Source organism: Anas platyrhynchos, chromosome 7, assembly GCF_047663525.1.
Source record: "Anas platyrhynchos isolate ZD024472 breed Pekin duck chromosome 7, IASCAAS_PekinDuck_T2T, whole genome shotgun sequence".
Taxonomy (NCBI): domain Eukaryota; kingdom Metazoa; phylum Chordata; class Aves; order Anseriformes; family Anatidae; genus Anas; species Anas platyrhynchos.
This window is the reverse complement of record NC_092593.1, coordinates 9,511,614-9,534,269: the sequence shown is the minus strand read 5'-3', so window position 1 is coordinate 9,534,269 and position 22,656 is coordinate 9,511,614. Positions and strand designations below refer to the sequence as shown.

The following is a 22,656-nucleotide window of genomic DNA, read 5'->3' as shown; positions in this document are numbered from 1 at the left end:
GGCAGTGATATATGAGGCTTTCAGAAGTAGTAATGCAGAACAATTTATTGAATAATTCACTCATCTGAAATTATTATGTATTCAAAAATGATTGAGTTGCATATCCAAATATAGGGTGGTCTATCTCAGCCCTTGATGTATCAGAAGAAAAAGAAGTTTCTGCAGTTATTCTCAACTGCACTTTGTATCACGTTATTGTTTGTTAGATGATCTGAGTTTAATTGATTGTGAATTAATTAACATTCTACACTGAATGTCTTCTTCTTGAGATAATTAATCTTATTGAAAAGTTATATGTGGAATGGTTGAAGCTTTAGCAAATTTTTTAGAGGTGCCTTTTTGTTTAGGCTTCGTTGACAGCCTTTTTTTCTTACAGACAAATTACATGTCTGGAAATGTCTTGCTTTTATATTTATTTTAGTTTGGCAGCAAATAGTTGTTATGGCTGGTAATATTTCATACTGAAAAGTATTAATGCTAACCATAAATTATTACCAATGATATGTCATGGTTCTTATCAATCAGGACAAGTAAATGATGTTGATTGAAACAAATAAATATGATGCTTTGCAAAGTAATAACCTTGTCATTTAACTCTAGTGCTACAAATGCATCAAGCTAGCTTAGATTAACACTTTGCAATTAGATACAGAGCTTTCAGAAACAAGAATGTAACAAGTTATGCGAAAAATATGTAGAGATTTAGACATCAATACTGGCAAAACTTACTTCTAGTTTTTCATTTCCAAAATTGAGTAGGAAAAATAGGATTCAAAGATGTGCAGAGATACTTTGTCCTGGCATTATAGACTCTGTTTAGTTGTTTCCCAGTGCTTTCTATGAAACCCATTGAAGAACCCATTGGGAATCTCTATTTCTTTGTCAAACTACATGTATTTGAAATATTGAAGTCTCATAAACTGTTTTTCAGATGAAAGAGATTGGGCATGATGATCATAACAGTACTTTCTAGCTGGATGAACTATCAAGCGATAACTTCAGATCTTTAGTATCAATACAGAGTCTGAGGTTTCACTGTAATTGTTGCCATACCTGAAAATCTACAAATTTTGTTAGCCGGTATTATTGGTGCAACTGTTGCACAAGCATAGTGCTATAGTGCATTAATTTCAGTAATCCCTTCAAAATGGTTCTCTAACCGTGCTATGAGGAGTCTATATTCCATTGTGTTCTCCTCATATTCTCTCCACTTTGCTTCTAATACTTACTTATTTGTAGTTCATTGCATATTCTGCAGGCTCCATTTTTCTAAAAAGACACATTCATCCTGAAGGCAAAAAAAAGACACAATGTATGTTTGCATCTGTTTTTTAAAATTGATTTTTTGAGTCTTTAGTGAAGGTCTCTAGTAGGTTTTTCAGAATCAACAGTGAATGAGGTTCCATGTGTAGTTTTGTGGGAGTATTTCCTTGCATGAACGATGAATGAATGATTGGTTAACTTTTATCTTAGCCTTGTAATTGTTTTACCATGGAAAAGCCTTTTGGTTTGGTTTTGAGCATAAGTAGATTTTTTCAGTAATTCTTCAAATGCATAATTCAATTGCAGAAAAGAGGATAAAGGCAAAATCCTATTCATGTTGGTATTCTTCAAGCTGTACAACAGCCAATAGTTCTGCGTCTGACACCTACCATGGCATTTTGAACACAATGCGTAATTGTTTCACTGATGTGTTAACTACAATGTTAAAAACAGAGAAAGGCCATGGATGAATGAATAAATGAAGATTCTTGCAAGATATATTCTGGTTTATTTCACTGTTTCGGTGTGTCCTCTCCTACATCTATGTTTTCTTGGTTCTTAGGTGTTTCATGCTATATACTATAATAAAGGTTATTAATTAAGAAGCACCACTTACAGGATTTATTTGTTTTTTTTTTTTTTGTTTTTTTTTTTTTTTTTCTCCTGGGTTGAGGAATCTTTGTGTCTCAGTAACACTGTTTTTATAAATGTAATGGCTTTAATGGGTAAGTGAGACAAGATTTGTGGGAAGAGGTATTATCTTTTATTAGACCAACTGATATAACTGGAAAAAATAGAAAAGCTTTGAGGCACACAAAGCTCTTTCAGATTGAATTCTCTTAGCTTTGAACTGCCTAATAACTGCCTGCTGTGAAAGAGAAGGAATAAAAGCATTTTCTTGTTCTTTCTCTTTTTTTTTTTTTTTTAATGAATAATACTGTTTGGGAATCATGGAACACACCTTGGAACAGTTAAAATTATTTGCAGCTAAGACTGATCTTTCTAATTCTGATTCATTCTTTAATTGTTAAAATAGCAATAAAAGCAATTTTCATTCAGGCTAGTAATGTCTTAAAATACTAGATTTTTTTTAGAGGTGATTGGAAGTGTAAATGAACCCATAAAAGATCTGATATCTCACTGATGAATCATAAAGATCTGTATGGTTTGAAACCTTATGTGAGAAACTGCCTTTCTTTTCACAAGTCAATGTATGTGTTTTGAGATAGGAGGGATAGGTGTAATGGCATATTCTATGTTTTTAGTTATTTGATGATACTCCTTATTTATTTATGTATTTTAAATTTTAATGGGAAAGATATCACTTCCAAATAGTCTCCTTGCTATTCACTACATATAAAAAAATAAATGTATATCTACTGTTGCATATGAGAAATAGATCCCATTTGGCTGATAAACTTTGGGATAACTGAAAGTATACTGCAGATTCTAAAATTTGTATTTCATATACTGTTATTTTTTCATTGTTCTTCCTCAGACTGAGTGCTATTATGCCCTGTGAAAAGTCTTATTTGAATCTAAAAGGAGAATTTGGAGAAAAAGAGGGTATAGCAGCAATGAGAAACACAGAAACTAGTTCAGAGTATGGGTGTCTATGTGGGTAAAAACAAAAATAGAGAATAATCTGCTCACTACCTTGCCAAAAAGCCAGGTGAGCAAGGAGGCATTATTATTGCTCTAAATAAACCAATTATATGCTTTCACATGCTATTTCTAATATAGGAAATGGATATAGGATTCATCAAGGTGTTTGGCATTTTGTGATTATAGTGCTGCAGAGTTCTAATGTCATAAGCTCTCCTTCATTTCCCAGGAGTTGAGGACTCTCATCATCCTGTGGAAATACTGCTGGTGAGGTTTTCCTTTCAGATTTTTGTCACAAACTCTATTCTATGTGGGATATTTTCCAAGTTACCCAAGGACAATGAATTGATTATTTCCTGGAGTATATTACAGGAGTGTACTTGACTATGTGTGTATTGCAAATTGTTTTGCTGCGTCTTGCTGGACTATGCATTAAGTTCTAAGACAATATTTTGTTTTTAGCGGCCTTAGAATTACAGAGTCATTCCTTGAAAGGTAGAAAATATAGGACACAAAACTCAGAACAGTATGTCATCTAAAAGTTCAGATTATGATTGATAAATGTTTTTTGTTGTTTTTGCTTGTTTGGTTGGTTTGTTTTTACAGTTTGTTTTTTACAGTTGACTGTTAGCTGAATAACAGATTATTATTTCAATACATTTTGACTAGAAGAATTTGTCTTGAAGATACTTTTTTTGCAGGTTTTTTTTTTTTAGTGTTGAACTGATCACATTAAAACCTATATTCAGTTTACACATTGATGAAAGACTAAATTTAAAAAATATATGTCAAAATAAGTACAGTTCCAAATCTTACAGGCCTTTGTGGACTTCTTGTAACATCAGCCAGCAAAATTCTGTCTGTATGTTGACAGGGAACTAATAATGGAAATGAAATTGCTGGAGGGATCTTTCAGATGACTCTGTTACTGAAAAACTTTCAGTCAAAATAACTACCTCTGAAACCCCTCACATGTGTTAACTGCAAATTCCAATAACTCTATTCATGTGTGATCCTCTTTTGTCTCTCCTCTCTGGAGAAGATGCTGAAAGATTCCTGGTACAGATAATATAAACTACAGAGTTCCCAACAAATACTCCATATCAGGGTTTCAGCTTGGCTAATGTATCTGTATTCATCTAACTGGAATTAGCATGACACTGTCCAGAGGGGAAAAAAAAAATAATAAAAAAATTCATATGCCAAGTAGAGATATAGTAACTCTGTAGATGTGAAGCTACAGAAAGTCTAGTAAATGTTGCTTTGTTTCTTTATGAAAAGAGTTTACATTAAAAGGAAGAATTTCTCTTAGTACAGTGATACCTAATTGCAATTATATTTTTGAACATGAAGTAATTTCAGTTAATCATAATTAAGTAATTGATACCACAGAGTTATGCTATTTTCATACTGTGAGACTGTTGAAGAAGTGAGCTTGGTTAAAACTGATCACCCAAATCCAGAAGGCAGCAAAATGTCTATTACTGATGATATATATATAACAAAGTAATGTTTGATTGAAGAGTAGACATGTAATAATTTACTTTGATCTAGAAGATTTTGGCCCTTTGTCTCAATGGCTTATCACATTGTCAGCTGTACAATTCTGTTCCTCAGCATCAATCTTCTGGCTCCGCATACATCAGGCCCTGATATTTTGCACTTAAATGACAGTCACTTGACTTCAACAAAATAACAAATTAAGACAACAGCATAAGATCTCTCCCAACCAGAGAATCCTGGGCTTCCTGGGATCATAACAATAGTCTATCGATCCAGTATTTGTATTTGTTATTCTTATGCTTTCTTTTTCTTTCTTTTTTATTTTTTTTTTTTGTCACAGGTTTTTCATTATTCTTTTACAGCTTCGTACGTGATTTACAACATACACACAAGGTAGGTCACTTTGCATTTTCAATATAATGTCATTGTCAGTAGTTCTATAAGTAAGGTGATGCCCGAGTATTCAAGTAAAAATGTTTAATTTTTTTTTTCAAGGGAAGTTTTGGAGCTAAACCCTCCAGAAGTAGAGGATTCAGTATTACAGTACGCAGCATGGGGCATCCAAGGACAGCAACTGGTAAGCACAGTCATAAAAAATGCTACAGTGAAAGTAATTCAATAATGTATTTGTTCCAGACAGGCTGTAGTAAAAATAAAAATTAGAAGCCTTAAAGTATAAGCAATCTTGTTGAGTGGAAGGTGTCCCTGCCTATTGCAGGGAGGTTGGAATTAGGTGATCTTTAAGGTCTCTTCCAACCCAAACTCTTCTAGGATTCTGCAAAGGTAAGTTTTGTTATGTATTTCTGCTGGATGCTGGTATGGTCCTGCTGCAGATTTTAGGGGATGTTTCTATTTTTATAAAAGTCACGTAAGCATGGTTGTCTGTTTGTTGTTGTTGCTGTTTTATGTTTTTGTTGTTGTTGTTTGTTTGTTTACTTGTTTTTCCCCTAATAAACAAAGTCTTTAATTGTATGTTTATTGAAAGAGTCACATCTTCATCCAAATATAGACTCAAATAATTTTTGGAATAGCCATCTTTAAGATGTTCTTCTCTCACCTAAGAGAGAAGAAAAGTTGAAGACAAAGAGGTTTTCAAGGGCATGATCAATGAAAACTGTGGACAATAGCAAGAAGCTTAGCATCCAAAAGTGGGTGCAATGAATTCAATCAAAAGTGTTTTCTTTTCAGTATGAAAATTACTGCCAAGGTCATTTGTGCTGCATTGAATTCATAATAATAAAACCAACAATGCTGTGTTTCATATGTTGTTTTCTGTCAAAAGTTTGACCATGTTTTATGAACATGAATCACACTTTATGACCAAACTCAATAGGAGAAGAAAAAAAAATAGTGGTTCTAGGAACAGCATTGATTTAAAACTGACCTGTGCTGGTAGATGAATGCAAGAGAAAGACTTTTAAAAGCACCAGCTCTCTGAATAGGAATCACATATCCTTGATGCAATTTTCTAATAAGCTCATTAATGCTCACAGGCACGATCCTGGAGACTCTTTGAATGTGTGACTTGTTTATGCAGAGAGGTTGTAAGTTCAGTGTCTAGAGAATATATCCCCTCGCCTATATCATTCATCAAGATGGTGAGAACATAAAAAGTGCTTCTGGTTAGAAAGTATTCTATCAAGCAAGTGGAGGCAGGAAGGCAGAAGTAGTTGGAATATGCTTGATATGTTTTAATAATTGCCAACATTAATTTATCAGTAACGAGTGCATGGAGACAGAACTGATGGGAACAAATATGCAACTTAGTTATAAGGTGGTAATATGGAATGCAGCAACCTGTGTAGGTTGTAACAGAAAGGTGATGCATTTGCAAAATTAATAAATAAATAAATAAATAAACCAGAATTAAAAAAAAATATATATTAAATTAAATTGCTGTTCATAAAACTATTCCTATGTTGTTCCTCTAATCTAAAGTATATGCAGTGATTACTGAGAAAAGCTGAGAAAAGATCTTTTTTTTTTTTTTCCTGAAATGTATTTTAAGGTCAGGGACAGACTTAACTACCAAAAGCTTCAGAAAAATTATAAACCAGAATAATGCTATATCTAGCATTACCTGGTTTTAATCTAATAATCTAGTTTTACCTAGATTGCCATTCTAGAAATAGGTATGAATAATTTCAGATACAGGCAGAAGTTACATCCTATTAAGTCTCAGACCTGGAAAAAAAAATAAAGTAGTTAGTCTCAAATTTAAAAATGTTAGTATAATTTATACTTCAGTGAATATAATATTACTCATACTTTTAATGTCCCTAGTAAAGTTAATGTCATGCTTTAAAAATATCTTCTCCACTGTGGGCTTTATGGTGCCATATGGTTTGCAGAATTAGGAAATAGTAACTTTGATTAAAACACAAAATCTGTGCAATCTGAATGATACCAAGTTTCGACATAGAGATGGAAACCTGCAATGACAGCATACTTACGGTCACTTTCATAAGAATCGCTCATGAAAAGAATGTTATTTTGAAGCTATTTATATTGTAAAAGGAAGTTTCTAAAGCAGCAGAAATACATCACCAAATTACCCTCCCACTTCAGCAGGAAGCCAAAAGAATAGAAGGAGGATGAATGAACACTGTTGTGAATAATTGTTGTTGCTCCTGTCCAAAGGAACAGCTGCCTCTTTAGCAGAAACAGAACAGCAGAGATCATTCCATCAGGAAAGATTAGGCAGGAGTATGTGTGACTGAGGTCACTTCACCGTATTTGTTCTCTGTTATAAAATTTGTTATTGGAACAAACAATTTACCAGTGATTTTTTAATAAAGGTGGTATAGGAACCAGTTGGCAGTCAAACTGGGTGAGGAGGAAGTTTCAAAGGGAAAGATGTAAAGCTTGGTAATCCAGCAGCAGCAGCTATCAGTAGTAGCATGTATCTGAGTTGAAGGAAAGACACAGTCTTACAGATCCGTATTCACCAATATATGACAATTGGTTTACCAAACCCCTCTCTAAACAATAATTATGTGTCTTTCTCATCTAATGATGGAAATAGTAGTAATTCATAATAAATAAAATAAGCAGTGGAATTAAAAAACAGAACAATTAATAGTGTATTAACTTGAGTACTCTCCAAGAGCCATTCATTGCAACTAAAGAACAGAGAACAAATAAAGTGTATATATATACCAAAATTTCATCCAGAGGGGTTTATGACACATACCCTTTGGCCACTGCAGACACTAAGTATAGGTAGACCTCAAAAATGAAGAGGAATATTGCCCTTCCAGGTGCTGTGCAGAAGACAATAGCAGTACTATAGCCATGACTGGTCAGCAAACTTCTCACATGAGATGTGAAACAAAAGGCACAGGTATGTCTGACTGGGTCAAAGACATTGACCAACACTATGAGTGCTTGGATGATCTATGATTAAATTTAAATGGTGTAGGATAACACATGGACTTGGATCAACCATTTTCAGTAAATTGACTATAGTTTAATTTGTTTTCAATCTTTAGTTCTGCAGACTTAAGTAACGATATAGCCTGTGCAGAAATCCTAATTTGAGTTCCTCAAATGTGGGGGAATTGGCAACAGATTCAAATAGATCATATACACAGTGTTTGAGCAGGAAAATTCATATGAAACCAGGAAGTGCTTATTGTACAGAGGACAAATATGGTGGCAGTGACATCAAGTATACAGTAATACATTACAACCATGTGAAAATCAAACAGCGCTCTAAGTTGTCTACTCATATGAATAATTTCTAGGGTTCTCTAATGGGACTGCAAGCCACATGTGACTGGTGAAGAACAGCAATTAGGTTTGTATCAGATATGAGATGTCTGGGTTGTCATACCACTGCTCTGAAGTTACCAGAGTGGCTGTGAGTTATTTCAGTTTCTTGCTATTTACCTAGAGTAGAGGATTCTATAAAGATTAAGAGAAAAGCTCAGAGAAACATCTGCTGTTTGAGTCATGACATTTTGGTGGTAAAATTGAAAATGTTTGCCATTTGGGAGAACAAACTTTAAGTTAATGAGTTAATGTATTTTAATGTCACATAGCTGTTATTTTTGAAGACTGTTTCCAAGGTCACACTCTTTAAAATGAAATCTTTTAACTATGTTAGATCTGTGCCAGATCTTAAATACCATTTGTGTGTGTCTTGGTATCTTAGGGAACTGTTTATGTATTAGTTAAACATTTGTCATATTTGCTCAGTCTGAAGTTTGATAAAAATTTTGAGAGATCAGTTGATCAGTTGATAACCTTTTAAAGTCACCTTTACAGAATCCATTACCTCAATATTAAGTATTTCCAGGGAAAATGAACCAGCATAAATAGATACTTAACTGGTTTCATCAACATTTATCTGCCTGTTGTTTGCTTAACATCATTGCATGTATCTGAGAAAGAGATATCCCAGACGTGGTAGGAAGGCCTTACCAAGAATAGTGGTGTTGGTTTTAAAGGACCTCTGGTATCTAAATGCCCAGTTCTCATTCATTGTTCTCTCCGTTTTGGTCTTACCTTCCCCAGTAGTTTGTAGCAAAGGTTTTCATGTTTCCATGCTGGACCTGGCTTGTACCTGACGTTGTGGCAGAGACACTGAACAGCAGGAGCAGCTTTTCCTATGTGTATCTATCCATGGAGACATATCACAGTAGAAGCCTGAATATAAAAACTGCCCACCACTGTATGAAGAGTTTTCTATGAAAGATGTTGTGTATCTTTACTACGTTTCTTGCAATATGGATAGTTTTTGAATTAAAGTATCTCTTAGTGAAGTGTGGTTAGAAGTTGTTAGGTTTGACATAGCTTTTTCTTAAAAGTTTTGCATAGCTTTTTCATGATTTTTATTGCATTGAACTTATTATTGTGATATATTAAGTGGCTGTAAAGGGAACTGGAGTTATATATTTGCATGGATTGGCATAAATTATGATCAATTGATTTATGTTTGAATGTTTATGCATAAATAAACCCATATTTTAACATAGCAGAAATAGAGAAAATGCTTTAACTATCTAGAATACTTTAAAAAAAAATCATTTTTTAGAAACGATAGTTTTCTTTGTCAGAATTTGATGAATTTGAACAGTCTCTATTACCATAACATTTCCTTACAGTTGCTGTCTCTTCAAAATTTATTTTTTTTTGTCTGTTTTTTAAATACTGTTTTAGATAATAGTAGTGCATAAAAAAAAAAAAATTGCTTTGAAGTTATGTTATTTGCTGTGTACCTAGATAAGCACAAGACTAATTTTAGTAAATTAGAGAAATTAATGCGACTGTGCTAGACATGTGCCTTGCTCAGCAGATGCTTTAAGATCCATTAGTTGCTGAAAACTTCATTTGATATTTGCTCAATCAAGGTTAAAATTACAACTACTATAAAAATTTGAAAGAGACATTTATCATGAGTTTTATTTTTGCATAATTAATACTGTGGGTCCTTGGCACCCCCTCCTGGCAAAAACACTTCTGTTTGCAAATGAAGAAGAAAAGATCTAAGGGTTCATGAGCCAAGTAAAAACTTAACTAATGCTAATGAATTAAGTCCTAAATAGATATATTTAATCTGCTGTTTTTATTTTCAAGGTCTTTTCCTCTTTGGACTTGCTGTATTTTAATACGACTAACTTAAAACCACATATGTAAATGTCAAGGCTTTATTTCATCTTTCCTTTTAATCATGTTACTAATGAGGCAAATGGCTGTAAAACTGCGACAAAAATGTCTGCTTGAATTTATTTTGAAAACCAGAAATAAGCAAGAACATTTTAGTGTGACGTTAACCTCAGGTATGATTTATTTAAAATGTATGACAAGTTCCTCACAAAAAATCTATTCTTTGAAGAATTGGGAATACTCTGTGTCTATGAAGAAAGGGAATATATATGTCTGAGCATTGCCCATGTAGTAGAGTCTTTAAGGAATTTGACCATAATTCTAGCAAATGTTGAAGTCACTTAAGTCACGTCTTTCTGAAGGCTAACTACTTTGTCATATAGATATTTGTATATTTATTTACACACGGTCACACATTTCCAAATGTTTCTATCCACATTTCTAGATTTCAGCTGGGAAACTTACAGTGTCTAATACCAAGATCTGAAAAGAATGGTGAAAATATTTATGCGAAAGGACTGTTTGAATAGCATTTTTTGTTGTTGTTGTTTTTGTTTTTACCAGCAGTTAAAATTAGATTGTGTATTATTTTGCAAGACTGAGCATTCTTTCTTTTGTTGTTGTTCAAAGATGAAATTGATATAAATGTTCAGATCCTGTTATGAAATGATAGGAAAGTCGCTTACTAGCATACTAACAAAAGCTGTGTTCTGCTTCATGTTTTGATATCAGAACTGTTTTTATTTATCAGGGTCACTGGTGAGCAGAAGCAATACAATATTTCTCTTCACATAAGAATTAGTTACCTGATACTCTTGAGTGAAACTATATTCTTCAGAATTCGCTACTACACATTGTATTTCCTCTTGAAATTCTCAAACCACCATTGTAAAATATAATTGTTTCTTTGCACTTCCATCTAAATTATTTAATTCAAACTATTCTTCAAATAATGATAATAATAAAAAAGAATGATTATTTTCTCCGAAGTTATTATATGGAACAAATTTCCATTTTCAATTATTAATTTCTAGGTGCCTACTTCACTTATTTAATGCCTATCCTCTCCTTCAACTTTGTCTATTTCTAAGTGAAGTGGGCTCCTAGAAACTAATAATTATACAAAGTTGAAGGAGAGGATAAGCATTAAATGCACATTTACAACATCTGTTTTCAAAAGTGATACTCAATATGAAAGGATTTTTCTGCATCTTATAAAAGGGAAATACACAATGCAAGCAGTTTTGGAAAACAGGGATGAATACCTTTTTGTATATCAAGGTTGAGTGTATTCAGTAAAGGTTTTGTGAGCTCTATATAGCATGAACAAGTTCATCTATATGAACAAGTTGAAGCAAGGCTAAGTTGAGCATAGAAGTTATTTCATCATTTAATTGCTTAGTGATATGCAATGAATGTGTCCTGGTATTAAAGGTATCTTTAAAATTTTAAGTATTAAAGGTAAGGTATTCCTAGCCCTGTGTGAGAATAGCTGCTTGGCTGCATCTAAAAGATGCTAATTAATTTTTCATATAGATATTTATATATATATTTACAGACAGTCACACAAACATGCATACAGATAGGCTTAGGTGTAAATGTTTGATAAGGGCAATCACCAGGATTTTTCTTTGTAGCAGCCTGCAGGGAGCAATGAAAGTAGAAATACGCCCCTCTCATCTAGACTATCATGTTGTTCAACATGTGTATGTGTAACAAAGCATAACTGAATATTCACACTTTTGTCTGTTAGCTAATATTAACTGCAAGTCCAATGGCTCATAAAATAAGACTGCTGTGCTTCTTGTGTGAAAATTGCATAGCTTTTGATAATGCAGAAACAGAAATCTAAAATTTTTTAGAAACAGCCACATATGAAAACTAAATATACAGTCAGTGAGAAGAGAGATCAAAATCTGAACCTTTTGCTAAATCAGAATTGGGAAAGATTAGGTACCAGGATGGATTATGGACTGTATTTTCACATAACTCTGAAATCCTGCCCAAAAGCATTGCAGACAAACATATATCCATGGATCATCTGTTATAATCCTTTAGTCACTTCATATTTTCATATTTACTATCAAAAAAAAAAAAAAATATATATATATATATATATACAACAAAACGCTAGAAAATTTGCATGTATTCATCTAGGAATATCATTTTAAAGTGTTGCACTTTAATTTCTAGTTTTAAATAACCTAAGTGTTACAGCAGGTGAGTATCTTTTAGTAATATAATACAAATGTTGGTTTTATCTTTGAGATTAAAAATAAATAATAAATATCATATTCTCTATTACCTCCTTACCACCAAGGGAAAAAGAAGGGAAAGCTTGACTATGGTGAAGTGCCAAAATCTCAGAACACAAGAGTTTGAAGAACTGACGTGTCTAATACATTTGGGGTTCAAGTTCTAAGCCAGAGATTGTTTTTAGATGACAGTGAATGTGAATCTAATTTACCTTTTGTAAAATTTTTGCAGAAGACTTGCAAAAGACTTCTGAGTCTCTGTGATGGTACCAGTCTCTTCAGAGTTCAGCTAAATGGGTAAAAGCAACATAGCAGCAAAATTTGCTGGACTCTTGCTGCATGGTGCGGTTCCTCAGACTCTTGTATGTATATGTTCTTTTTCTATTTGTTTTATCGTGACATTTACTTTATCATTTGGCATGTTGTGTCCTGCAAAAATATAGACACATTTTTCTCAGTCAGAGAGACATTGACTTCCCTCTTTGGAAGGGTTAAGTCTCCCTTTTGCCCTATGATGTTTTTCTTTGAAAGCTAGATATGTTTTTCCAGTGGTCAAGATATGACATCTTGGTTCTGTTCAGATCAGTCCTTTTTTATGTCAGTCTACCAGGATTTTACCCATTGTGTGTGGGTGATGTCCTTTTGACAGTCCTTTTAGTCCTTTTTGAAAATAAGCAGCTTTTGTTGTTGTTGTAGTAACTTTATAATTCATGGTTGATGATATCATGACTCCCTGTTAAATCTATATTGGTAAGTTAGCTGTAAGGAGGAGAAAAGAAACTCATACAGACGGCATGTCTTTGGATGTGTTCAACATTTTGTTTGGTTCTTACTGTCTCCTGTAACAAAGTTCTTCTTGCAAAAGAGCAATTAAACTCCATTGCCACCAACCCATAGAAATAGAAAAGTGTTGTGTGGAAAGAAAGCAACATTTATTTATTTTATGTTGCTTCACAGACTATGAAATGTCCCAAACAGAAATGATGCTATAAGAATTAGTCAGAATTTTCTCATCTCTATTTGTCTTGTGAGATAATAGGTTTTTGTTGTTTGTTATTGGTAGTTTATTTTTTTCTAGGAAAAAATGGCTTTCTTGTATTGAATGCCCTGCCTGTGGGAAGTAGTAATTGGGTCTGGAGCCTGCAAGTAGATGTCCCGCACAGGTAGATGTAGATATATATTGGCCCCTCCTAGAGAAACGTGGCAACTTGAACAGTTTGCATAGCACATTACCACACAAGGTAGTCTGGGTCAGCCGTAGTAGCTGAAATGACAAAGTTTTGTGTTAAACCCTGCCTGGATTTCTCATGTACAAGATGCTCCGAGGTGTCTTGGTCTGCTTCAGCTTTTGAATAATGCACAAAGTTCACAGGGATTGCTTACCACCACAAGAATAGTAGAAAATGCAAATACAATCACCCTGCCACACTTAATTGCACAGCATTTTCAATTCTGTCTTTTTTGACTTTGGTCCTTGGTTTTAGGTTGTTTATTCATATGTTTTGTCAAATAAAATAGAGAACATTCCTCCTCTGGCATGAAGTCTAGACAGCTATATTAATACTTCTCCCAGTACTGTTCTTTTTGTTTTGGAGTAACTAGGTAAAATTCTTTCATTTCTGATTCTGTTATGGATTAATCAGTAAAGGCATAACTGAAGACTTAAAGAGATGAGTCAAAATAACAGAGATAACAGAGATCATATTAAAAAAAAAAATGGTAATGACGGATTATGATTTTATTGTAAGTCCTCAGGAGCAACCCAGTGACATTTCTGTCCATGCTCCTCCATGTTGGTTTATTACTCAGAAGTTCTCAGTAAATATGAGCAACAAGGAGTGTGAGTTCCTGAGCATACATGGTTTATAAATAAGTCTGTTATACTCATTAATTACACAGACAAAGACCAAAGGGCTAAGCAGACCAATCTCTCAAACACATTTGCAGTCAGCGTAGTTCTCAAGACAGCTCCATGGGGAGGAAGCAGACCATCAGTTTTCGGCAAGGCGGTGTTACTGTAATGTTCTGTGCAATCAAAAATATTTTTAAAATAGTTTTTTTTTGGTGGAGGTCCTAGGTTAGATATTGTATGTGAAATTATTTATGTAATTTAGAGCACAGTGTTTGCACTCATGAATAAATTATCATGGGATTAGTCAGGGTGTGAATTTAGTGGACATCATGCTCCAGTATCATTGGAAAGGCAATATAGTTAACATGTCTCAAAACAAAACAGGGCAATGCTTTCTCATTTTTATTGGAAAACAAGGACATAAACATCAGAATTATCATGGAGTTACTAATGTCCTCTGAATTCAAGCCCTGGTTCATTCCATGACAGTAGTAACTAATCTTGTAGCTACATTATGAGTGCATCCTTGCTATTGTTTATAGTAGATTTATTTAGATAGTTTATAACAATTAAATATAATAGCCTTGTAGATTGGTTGCAGTTGTTCAGAAATGATTGTGCTAACATACTACTGTGATGCAGTGGCATTAATCTAGACAGCAGAAAAGTTCTGCTTCAGTGTTCAGTGTTTTGCCATGCAGCTTGATGATTACAAAAATAAAACTAACATATTGCAAGTGACAAAAAAAAGGAAAAAAAATAAAAGAAAAAAAAGATTGCATACGACATTGGATTGTACATGTTTTGAGGTCTTCATGTTCCATACTGATCAACAGCCACTGCCTCTCTGCCTTGATTACAACAAAATCAAAAGGTTTGAAAGCTTCCCCTGAGAAAATTCCTGCCTAGGTCAATCATAATCTTAGAAAATTGGTACCTTTAAGACAGAATATAGTTATTATTGCTTACAATTATAATCATTTTGCTATTAACTATTATTTGTTTTCTGCCTCATTTGCAATGCATCTGATGATTTCGAAACAAATCATATGAGGGTAGATTTTTACCTACTGCTACACTTTTCTTAGCTGATTGTACCTCCTGTGCCTTGTATCTGTATAATTTAATGGTTCATAGTGCACATGGAACAGTGGAGTAAGAGTTGAAGCAAGTCAGAGCTGAACTGCTTGGAAAATTTTATTGGTATAGATTGTCCTGCAAAAAAACAAAATCTTCAGAGGGGAGATCAGAGCTATTCTGCACTACTGGAAATGTTCAAAGCATCTGTACTGCAAAATGTACAGACATAAGCAGACATTATAGCCTGCAATCCCTATTCATGGGAGCTCACAATCTAAATAGGCTAAAATGTAGGGAAAAGAGATATAACATAAAGATGTTTTGCAATACAATTCCATAAAAATTTCCCTGAAATTGTCCAGTAACATATGTGATCTGGATGGAAATTTGTAAGTTGTGGAAAGGATATGGCAAAAAGTCTGTATAACAGTAACTAAGTCACTAGTGAATAGCCTAACCATCTAAAATTCACACTTATAAAAGCTTTATAAGCCAATTTCCTTTTTTTATATTATCCAAAATATGGTAATTCTCTTTGGTTCTGTTTTGGGTAACAGTCCTACTTTGCATTTTATTTACTTCTCAAATAAATGTGTGTAAGTGTGTTTGAATTAATTTCCATTGAGCTTCTTACACAGTTTAATATCATGGATAAGAATGGTAGCTACTAACATTTTACCTTGCTACTTTTCCAACGTGTGCAAAATATGACTGCAAATCTTTTTTTTTTTTTTAATTTTAATTTTTATTTTTACAAAATGTAATTTTGTATACAGTGGAACCCAATTTCACATGTATGGAAAGGTAAATCAACACCTAAGTTGCTCAAATCAAGTATACCCATGTATAGAGTATTGTCTCAGGCAAAGTGGTGGTGTGTCTATCATGCTTACCATGCCAGTAACCCATGAGCGGTTTTAATCACCTCTGTGCCACCACTTTAATCAGTAAAGTTATGTTGAGGATTGGAACTATTCAAGTCTCAAACTGTAGGAAGAAACAAGCTAAATGGCATCATAACACCAGATTATCACAGAAAACAGGAAAAGCCTCTCCTTTCCTGCAACAAAATAGAGACCTGAAGTGTTTCTGTGGCTCACTGCACTATTGCTCTTGGCTGTAGAGGAGCTTTGATATGGACCAAAAAGTTTGGATTGCCATCATGGAGCTTCTAACTGGGTATAAGAAACAACTCTTCCTATAAGTTTCTATATGACCAATTCTTCTGGCTGATTTTGGAAAGTATTTTCTTACCAAAATGAACTTTCTCTTGTGAGTGGAAAAATGAAAATAGCAGTTATACTATTGTTGCATTAACACACAGAACGTAATCTTAAATACACCTTGTTCTTGACTGGAAAGCTATTTCAACTAAATGAAATTTTGCCAAGGGAAAAGGGCAGAAAGGGGTACTTATGTTCCATAATGGTGGGTATAAGAATGGCAATCTCAATTTAAGTCTGTAAGTCCCAGGGGTAAGTGAAATCATAGATGGCAAGAAAACATTTGTTTGTTCAGTTTGGACTTGAATAAGGGAACAGACATTACACTGTGACTAAAAATAACACAACCAGTGTCTCTGTTAGAAAAAAAATGCAGTTATCAGGACTTTGGAGGATGTTAAACAGTAGAGATGCCAAGCCAGGTCTTTATCTACAACAATAATTCAATGGCAGCTGCTTTGCAGTATATTTTTTAATCGGTAAAAATGTATTGTAAGTTTCTGAAGTGGAGCTATTTAGTTGATTTTTCAGATCTGTGAACCCAAAAGTGATAACAAATATGTTAGGGAATTAAATGAAAACCAAACTTCCTATCTTGACAAGTGTTGAAAAACTGCAACCAAATGCATTCTGTGTGGATGCAAGTTTGATTTCAATTTCTTCCTGTCCCAAGCTAGTTCAAATATTATTTACTTATCAAAGGAATTTGAATGATATGTATTTCCCATAATTGCAGGCAAAACAACTGTAGGAACTGAACCACATTTATGCGTGTGTGTGTAAAAATTACATTAAAAAAATCATTGTAAATTAATGATTTTATATAAGATACCACTTATTTATTTGTTAATTTAAGATCACTTGCTTGTTTTCAACTTTGTGTATGGGGCAGTGTGTTCAGGAAACTCTTTGTGTGTGTGCATGTGTGTGTGTATATTTATGTGTATGTGTGTATATATATATATATCTGCATGGTCATGTGGTATGAAGACTGCCAAACAGTTTTGATTGATCTATTTAGCTTTAAGCTAATTTCTCCTCATAACATTGATGTATGAGTACACACTGTACTGATCTTTGACTGAAGGTTATAACCGCTTGTTAACTGCCATTTAAATTGACTATATCAAAGCCATTTAATCTGTGCTTGCAGATTGCACTCCTTTAGCTGTGTCCTATATACCAAAACAAGTTATTGTCATTTCCCCATTGCTGTGTGTTTTGTCTCACTGCATGTTCCAACATAAACTTAGGACGAGGAGAAATACAGCTGCTGTCTGTGGTTTGGGACCTTCTGGCTCTTCCTAGTATGTGGTTGAACTGCGAAACAGTTAGTGCTGTGCTGTGCCAACTTAGTACTGCCTGGAATTGGAGAAGTCATGGTTTGATCTCTGAAGAGCAAACCAAAGTAAAAAACAAAATTGCTGATCAATTAAGAAAGTAACTTTTTGACTTTTTTTTCCTGTATAGTGTATAGGTGATATTATTTGTATTAAGAGTTATTAGCAAGAAAGCACATTTCATCTAGAAATTTTATTGACTAACTAAGGAGAGTTGTATTTGGCCATGGTTAATGTATGGTAAGACAGGAGACAGAACAAATGGTGAGAGGCAAGCCCAGATGGAAAAACATCTTGAAGCTTTTGAAGAATTAATTATGCAACTAATTAGCTGGCAATCTCACAAGAAGAAGGAATTGAAGAGGTCTGATAGATTGTATGCTGAGATGTAGCTATCAGCTGTGATTATGGTGAAGTCATTTGGTTAGCCAGACTATCTACAGGAATCCTTAGGACCATATTTGTTACTGTGTCAGTAAAAACACCCTTTTGCAAAGAGCAAAAAGTGCAATTGAGTCGTCTGTTATGTAGAGTGTTGGGCTCTGAAGACACTTGTTTTAGTCCAAAGACTGATGAACTGGGGTAGACCTGTGGGTAGACCTGTGCGGTGTCAAGAGTTGGACTTGATGATCTTTAAGGGTCCCTTCCAACTCAGGATATTCTATGATTCTATGATTCTATGAACTATGTTTCCTTACCAAGGTCACACAGGAATATGTCTGCCTGACAATGCTTTAGGTCTTTCTTCTGCTTCATTTGTTTGTTATTAGTGACTTCAACTATCATTTCACATCAGGTAACGTAGAAACATTAGATTGGGGATGTGCAAACTTTCATCCTGTAGGTCATCTGTACTTTGTCCTGACTTGTAGACAGTGGCCACACCACACTAAGGTGTGATACAGGCCAAGGCCATGGATGTACAGAGTTGGGAAGAGTTGTTTCAGCTTGTGTGAAGCGTGTCATGGATGAGTATAGTTGCTTCTAGACCCAAGATGGGTCCCTTTTGAATTGGGTAACAGCAATGAAAATACATTATACCCATAAGGTTAATGTCTGTGTAATCTATTTTAAGAAGCTCTTGCATGGCAAGCTACCTTATCATGTTTATATACAATAAGTTTATCATTGCATGTGTTAAAGAAAGGACTAATGCTAGGTTGTTAGGTCTACCTCCTTAACCTCAATTTTGAGAGGCATTTTTCCTCTGCTAGTTCAGTAGCTTTTCTCTGCGAGCAAGACTAATGCCTGATTCCAGGGAAGGAGATAAGTTTTGTCAGCCAGGGCTGCAGCTCTGAGATATGTTTCTCTTCCAACGTGAAGAAAATGGCTTTTGCTTTTAACTACGAATCTGAACTTTGGTGTCTGGATGAATTTCTAGGACACATGCAAGTACCTTAGAGTGACTCTGTCTCAGCTGCCAGGGCTAACTATCTGCTGGCAGCTTTTGGTGGAGGAGCTGCTCCCCCTTGCAGAGCTCAAAGCCTTGCTCCACTCACTGCTTTTGTGCAGGGTAAGTGATTGCACAGCAGCTTCCACAAAGCTCTGGGCAAGCTGCTGCTGAAGCCCAACTGGTGAGTGAAAAGCTTGTCCTGCCACTGATATGCTAGTGTAGAGTCAGGGGAGTGTGGATAAGCCTGTGCAGAAAGCTTCAATGGAGCACCTAATGAGAAAAGTGCAGTTTTTTTTTTTTTTTTTTTTTTTTTTTTTTTTTTTTTTTTTATGTAATTTACCAGCTTTTCTCTGCCTGTAGTGTTTGAAACGATTAGACACACAGGGGTCTCTCCAGCTATTGGCACTGGGTTTGCCATTCAACTGGGTGATTGGATCTCCCTGTGTTTTCACAGCTGTCTGCCATCTGGAACTAGCTGCTTGGACTGGGTGCTCCACTTAAGACCTCAGCCTGAAATAAAATCACGCAATTGTGAAACATGTGGCAAACAGCAAATAACTGTTTTTGAAGAAATTAATTTAGATGAAGGTTTATGAAAGAATAGTTTAGAGACTGTCAAATGTGGAAGAAAGGGAAGGATTAATACCATAGGTAGAACATCAAAGTAAGCAGAGCCTCTAATTCTTCACAGTCAGTAGAAATAAATATGATCATTATCAAGAATTAATCTCTCACTATTCTAAAATATTTTTGCAGATGTTTTTCATTAATTGGAAAATAGTTATTGAAATAAATATAGAAATGCTGGTTTTAATTTTATTTATTTATTTATTTGAGATTAATGTGATTAGCTATGACAAATCTCTAAGAAAACAAGGTCCTGTAATTTTGAAGACCATAGTTTTTTTTTATATTTATTCACATTTACAGCATTATTAGTTGAGGGTTGTAAATAAAAAATAAATTGAAATCATTTAAAAATACTTGGGAAGTAGTTGGTGAAGAGAGGAGTTTTAAAAAAAAAAAAGGCGTGATAATAATTTCTGTCTAAGATAGCATAGCCTGGTTCCACTTTGTGCCTTTTTCAATTTATTTTCTTATCGTCATGCCTAAAAGCTGTGAAAGCATTTTGGGCACAAAGCCACTGATGTATTCATGAGAGTACCTGTCGGGTACACACTTAGCAACTCCTCCTTTTAGTAATGTTGGAAGATTCAGTAGTTCCAGTCAACATTTTAGCACTTATGATGTAGTAATTAGACTCAAGTGTATACTAAGAAAAGACATTTTACTTTTACTTGCTCCTAGATCTGACTGGAGATGGCCTAACAAGGGAAACTTTTGGTTTGGGACAATGCTCAAAACACTGTGTACAAAGTGACGAAGTACGTGAAGTCCCTAGCCTCGAAACATTTGGGCACATGGTTAGTTTTACTTCCTGGAGTCAGGATATTAGGCACATGTATTTGCAAGATTCTGGTCCAAGAATATATGTAGATATATATAGTTTGATCATGAAGTCTTATCACAGTGTTGTGATTTGCTGTGTACATTGCAATATTTGAGAATTTAAATCTCTGTTGTAGGACAAGTACTAGTTTCAGTTCTTTTCCAGCTTGTTGCTTTCTCCTTCACTCACTTTTAACAACTGAACTTGGGGAAAATGCCTCATAAATTCAAGCTCCTGTATATTGCCATACTGCAACTAATCAGCAGCCACAGCTGCCGCCTAAAAATTTACACCTAGTCTTTGTGCTTTGAAGGAAAAGCTTGAAAACGTTCTAATGCAGCATGAAGTAGAGCTGTAAGGAGTTTTCTACAGATATTGTTTTCACCAGAAAGTATTGAGTTTAAATTGAGAAAGAAAGAATTAAGAAAGTAAGAAGTCATTGAGGAGTCTAAAATGTATGAAATAAAACCAAACAAACAAAAACTTAGGTATTTTAAGGGCAGGGGAGAGTTTGACAAATGCTGTTTAAAGACTTCCTTTTCTTCTAGGCTCTAATGTAGATTTTTTTGCACAATTCAGATGATGAATATTTCCATTTCTACTCTTAGTTTTTGTAACCAGGACAATCAACATAAAATCAGTGACCTGTTAAAGCCATAACTGTTATTCACTTGCTTCTCTTTGTGGCTGCTTCAGATGGACACAAATCCAAGATGCTTGTCTGCTGGTTAGCATTGGGAGTTCAAGCAAGATTTGTTCACGTCTTATGAACAAAATTAATTTTAAGTAGTGATACATTACAATTTCAGTGTTTCTAGAGTTGTATATGACATACCATATAAATATGGTTGGACTTGATTATCATTGTGGATCCCCTCCAACTTGGATATATTATGAATTATACTGGGAATTACTATACAAAAGTAATACCCAATAAGTGTGCCTTTTCACAGTGTCTTAGCTGGCTGCATTGCTCTGGCAGTGCAGTAAAATGGGGGATTGGTTTTCTTGGCTACGCAAAATGTCTTCAGTGCTTGTTCTTAATGAATCCATAGCTTGAATCTGCAGACAGCAAAGCAAAGAGCCTTGCAGGCCACTACTAGTAGTCTTCACTGTAATGTTGTCACTCCTATTACAATTCCACTGCCTGTTTTGCTGTACTAGCACAAACTGACAATTTAAGTCTGAGTCCTTACTTCCAAGTGGTAAAGGATATAAATAATTACAGATGTCATTATTTAGTGCTTTGACATGGTCAGGAATGGAGGCGAATCCACGCCTGACTTCAGGGGTTAGTCAGCGCTTTTGTAGGCTATGCGAATGCAGCCATTCCTACCAGTACAAGTTGTACAATTTGTAGGCTTAGGTGGAAAAGGGCACCTCCTAAAATATAACAAATACTCAAATTACAGGTGAGATTGACTACCCATAACGGTGAGTCTTTCTAAGATGTTTTTACAGCCTCAAGCATGGGCATATGGATTTTTCAAAATGCTGCAGGCAGTGCAGAATTATACTTTCCAGTGCACCAACCCTAAATCATTGATATGGATTTACATGATGTTTAGTTATGTAGAAGTTGTATTTCATAAAATGTTTTGCAAAGGGAATATAAATTCATCATTTTTAATGTAAAATGCAAGTAAGCCATGAGCTTGAGGATTGCTAGGGAGAGAGCTGCTGGAGGGCTTTGGAGTTTCTAAAGAACTTTGAAATGTTCTAATCCATATGTTTAAGAAAAAAAAAAAGTTCATTGGTCTAGCTTTCAAAATTAAAGGAACATGTTCTACAAGTGATGGGGAGAGATGGGAAATTTTGGGTGACAGAGTTGACTAAGAGGATTATGGGGATATTCAAAGAGTGGCTGAGAATTGGTTCAGGATGGAGACAGAGTCATTTTATGAAATGAGTGGGAAATAAAAGACGAGGAAGCTGGCAATCAGTGGCAGAACAGTGAGTATTCCTTCTGAGTTATTTACTTATCTGAAATGTTTCAAATGTAATTAGCAATGCCTGCTAACTAGCAATAACAGGATTAAAACCTTTACATGGTTCAGTCATAAAGCAAGCAGTTCTTAATCC

The 22,656-nt window shown here is 34.5% G+C and overlaps 1 protein-coding gene across 6 annotated transcripts in view; it reads left to right on the top strand.

Moving 5' to 3' along the window:
• The window catches only part of DPP10 (dipeptidyl peptidase like 10), a 487,135-nt gene that overhangs the window by 415,207 nt on the left and 49,272 nt on the right, over positions 1-22,656 (top strand). For 5 of the 6 annotated variants that reach the window (XM_038182314.2, XM_038182316.2, XM_038182317.2 and 2 more), the window contains exons 6-7: positions 4,712-4,764; positions 4,867-4,948. In XM_038182314.2, coding sequence (XP_038038242.1) covers positions 4,712-4,764; positions 4,867-4,948 — 135 coding nt within the window. Of the gene's footprint in view, positions 1-4,711; positions 4,765-4,866; positions 4,949-12,469; positions 12,599-22,656 lie in introns of those variants that run through there. The other variant, XM_072040691.1, reaches the window with a different exon arrangement.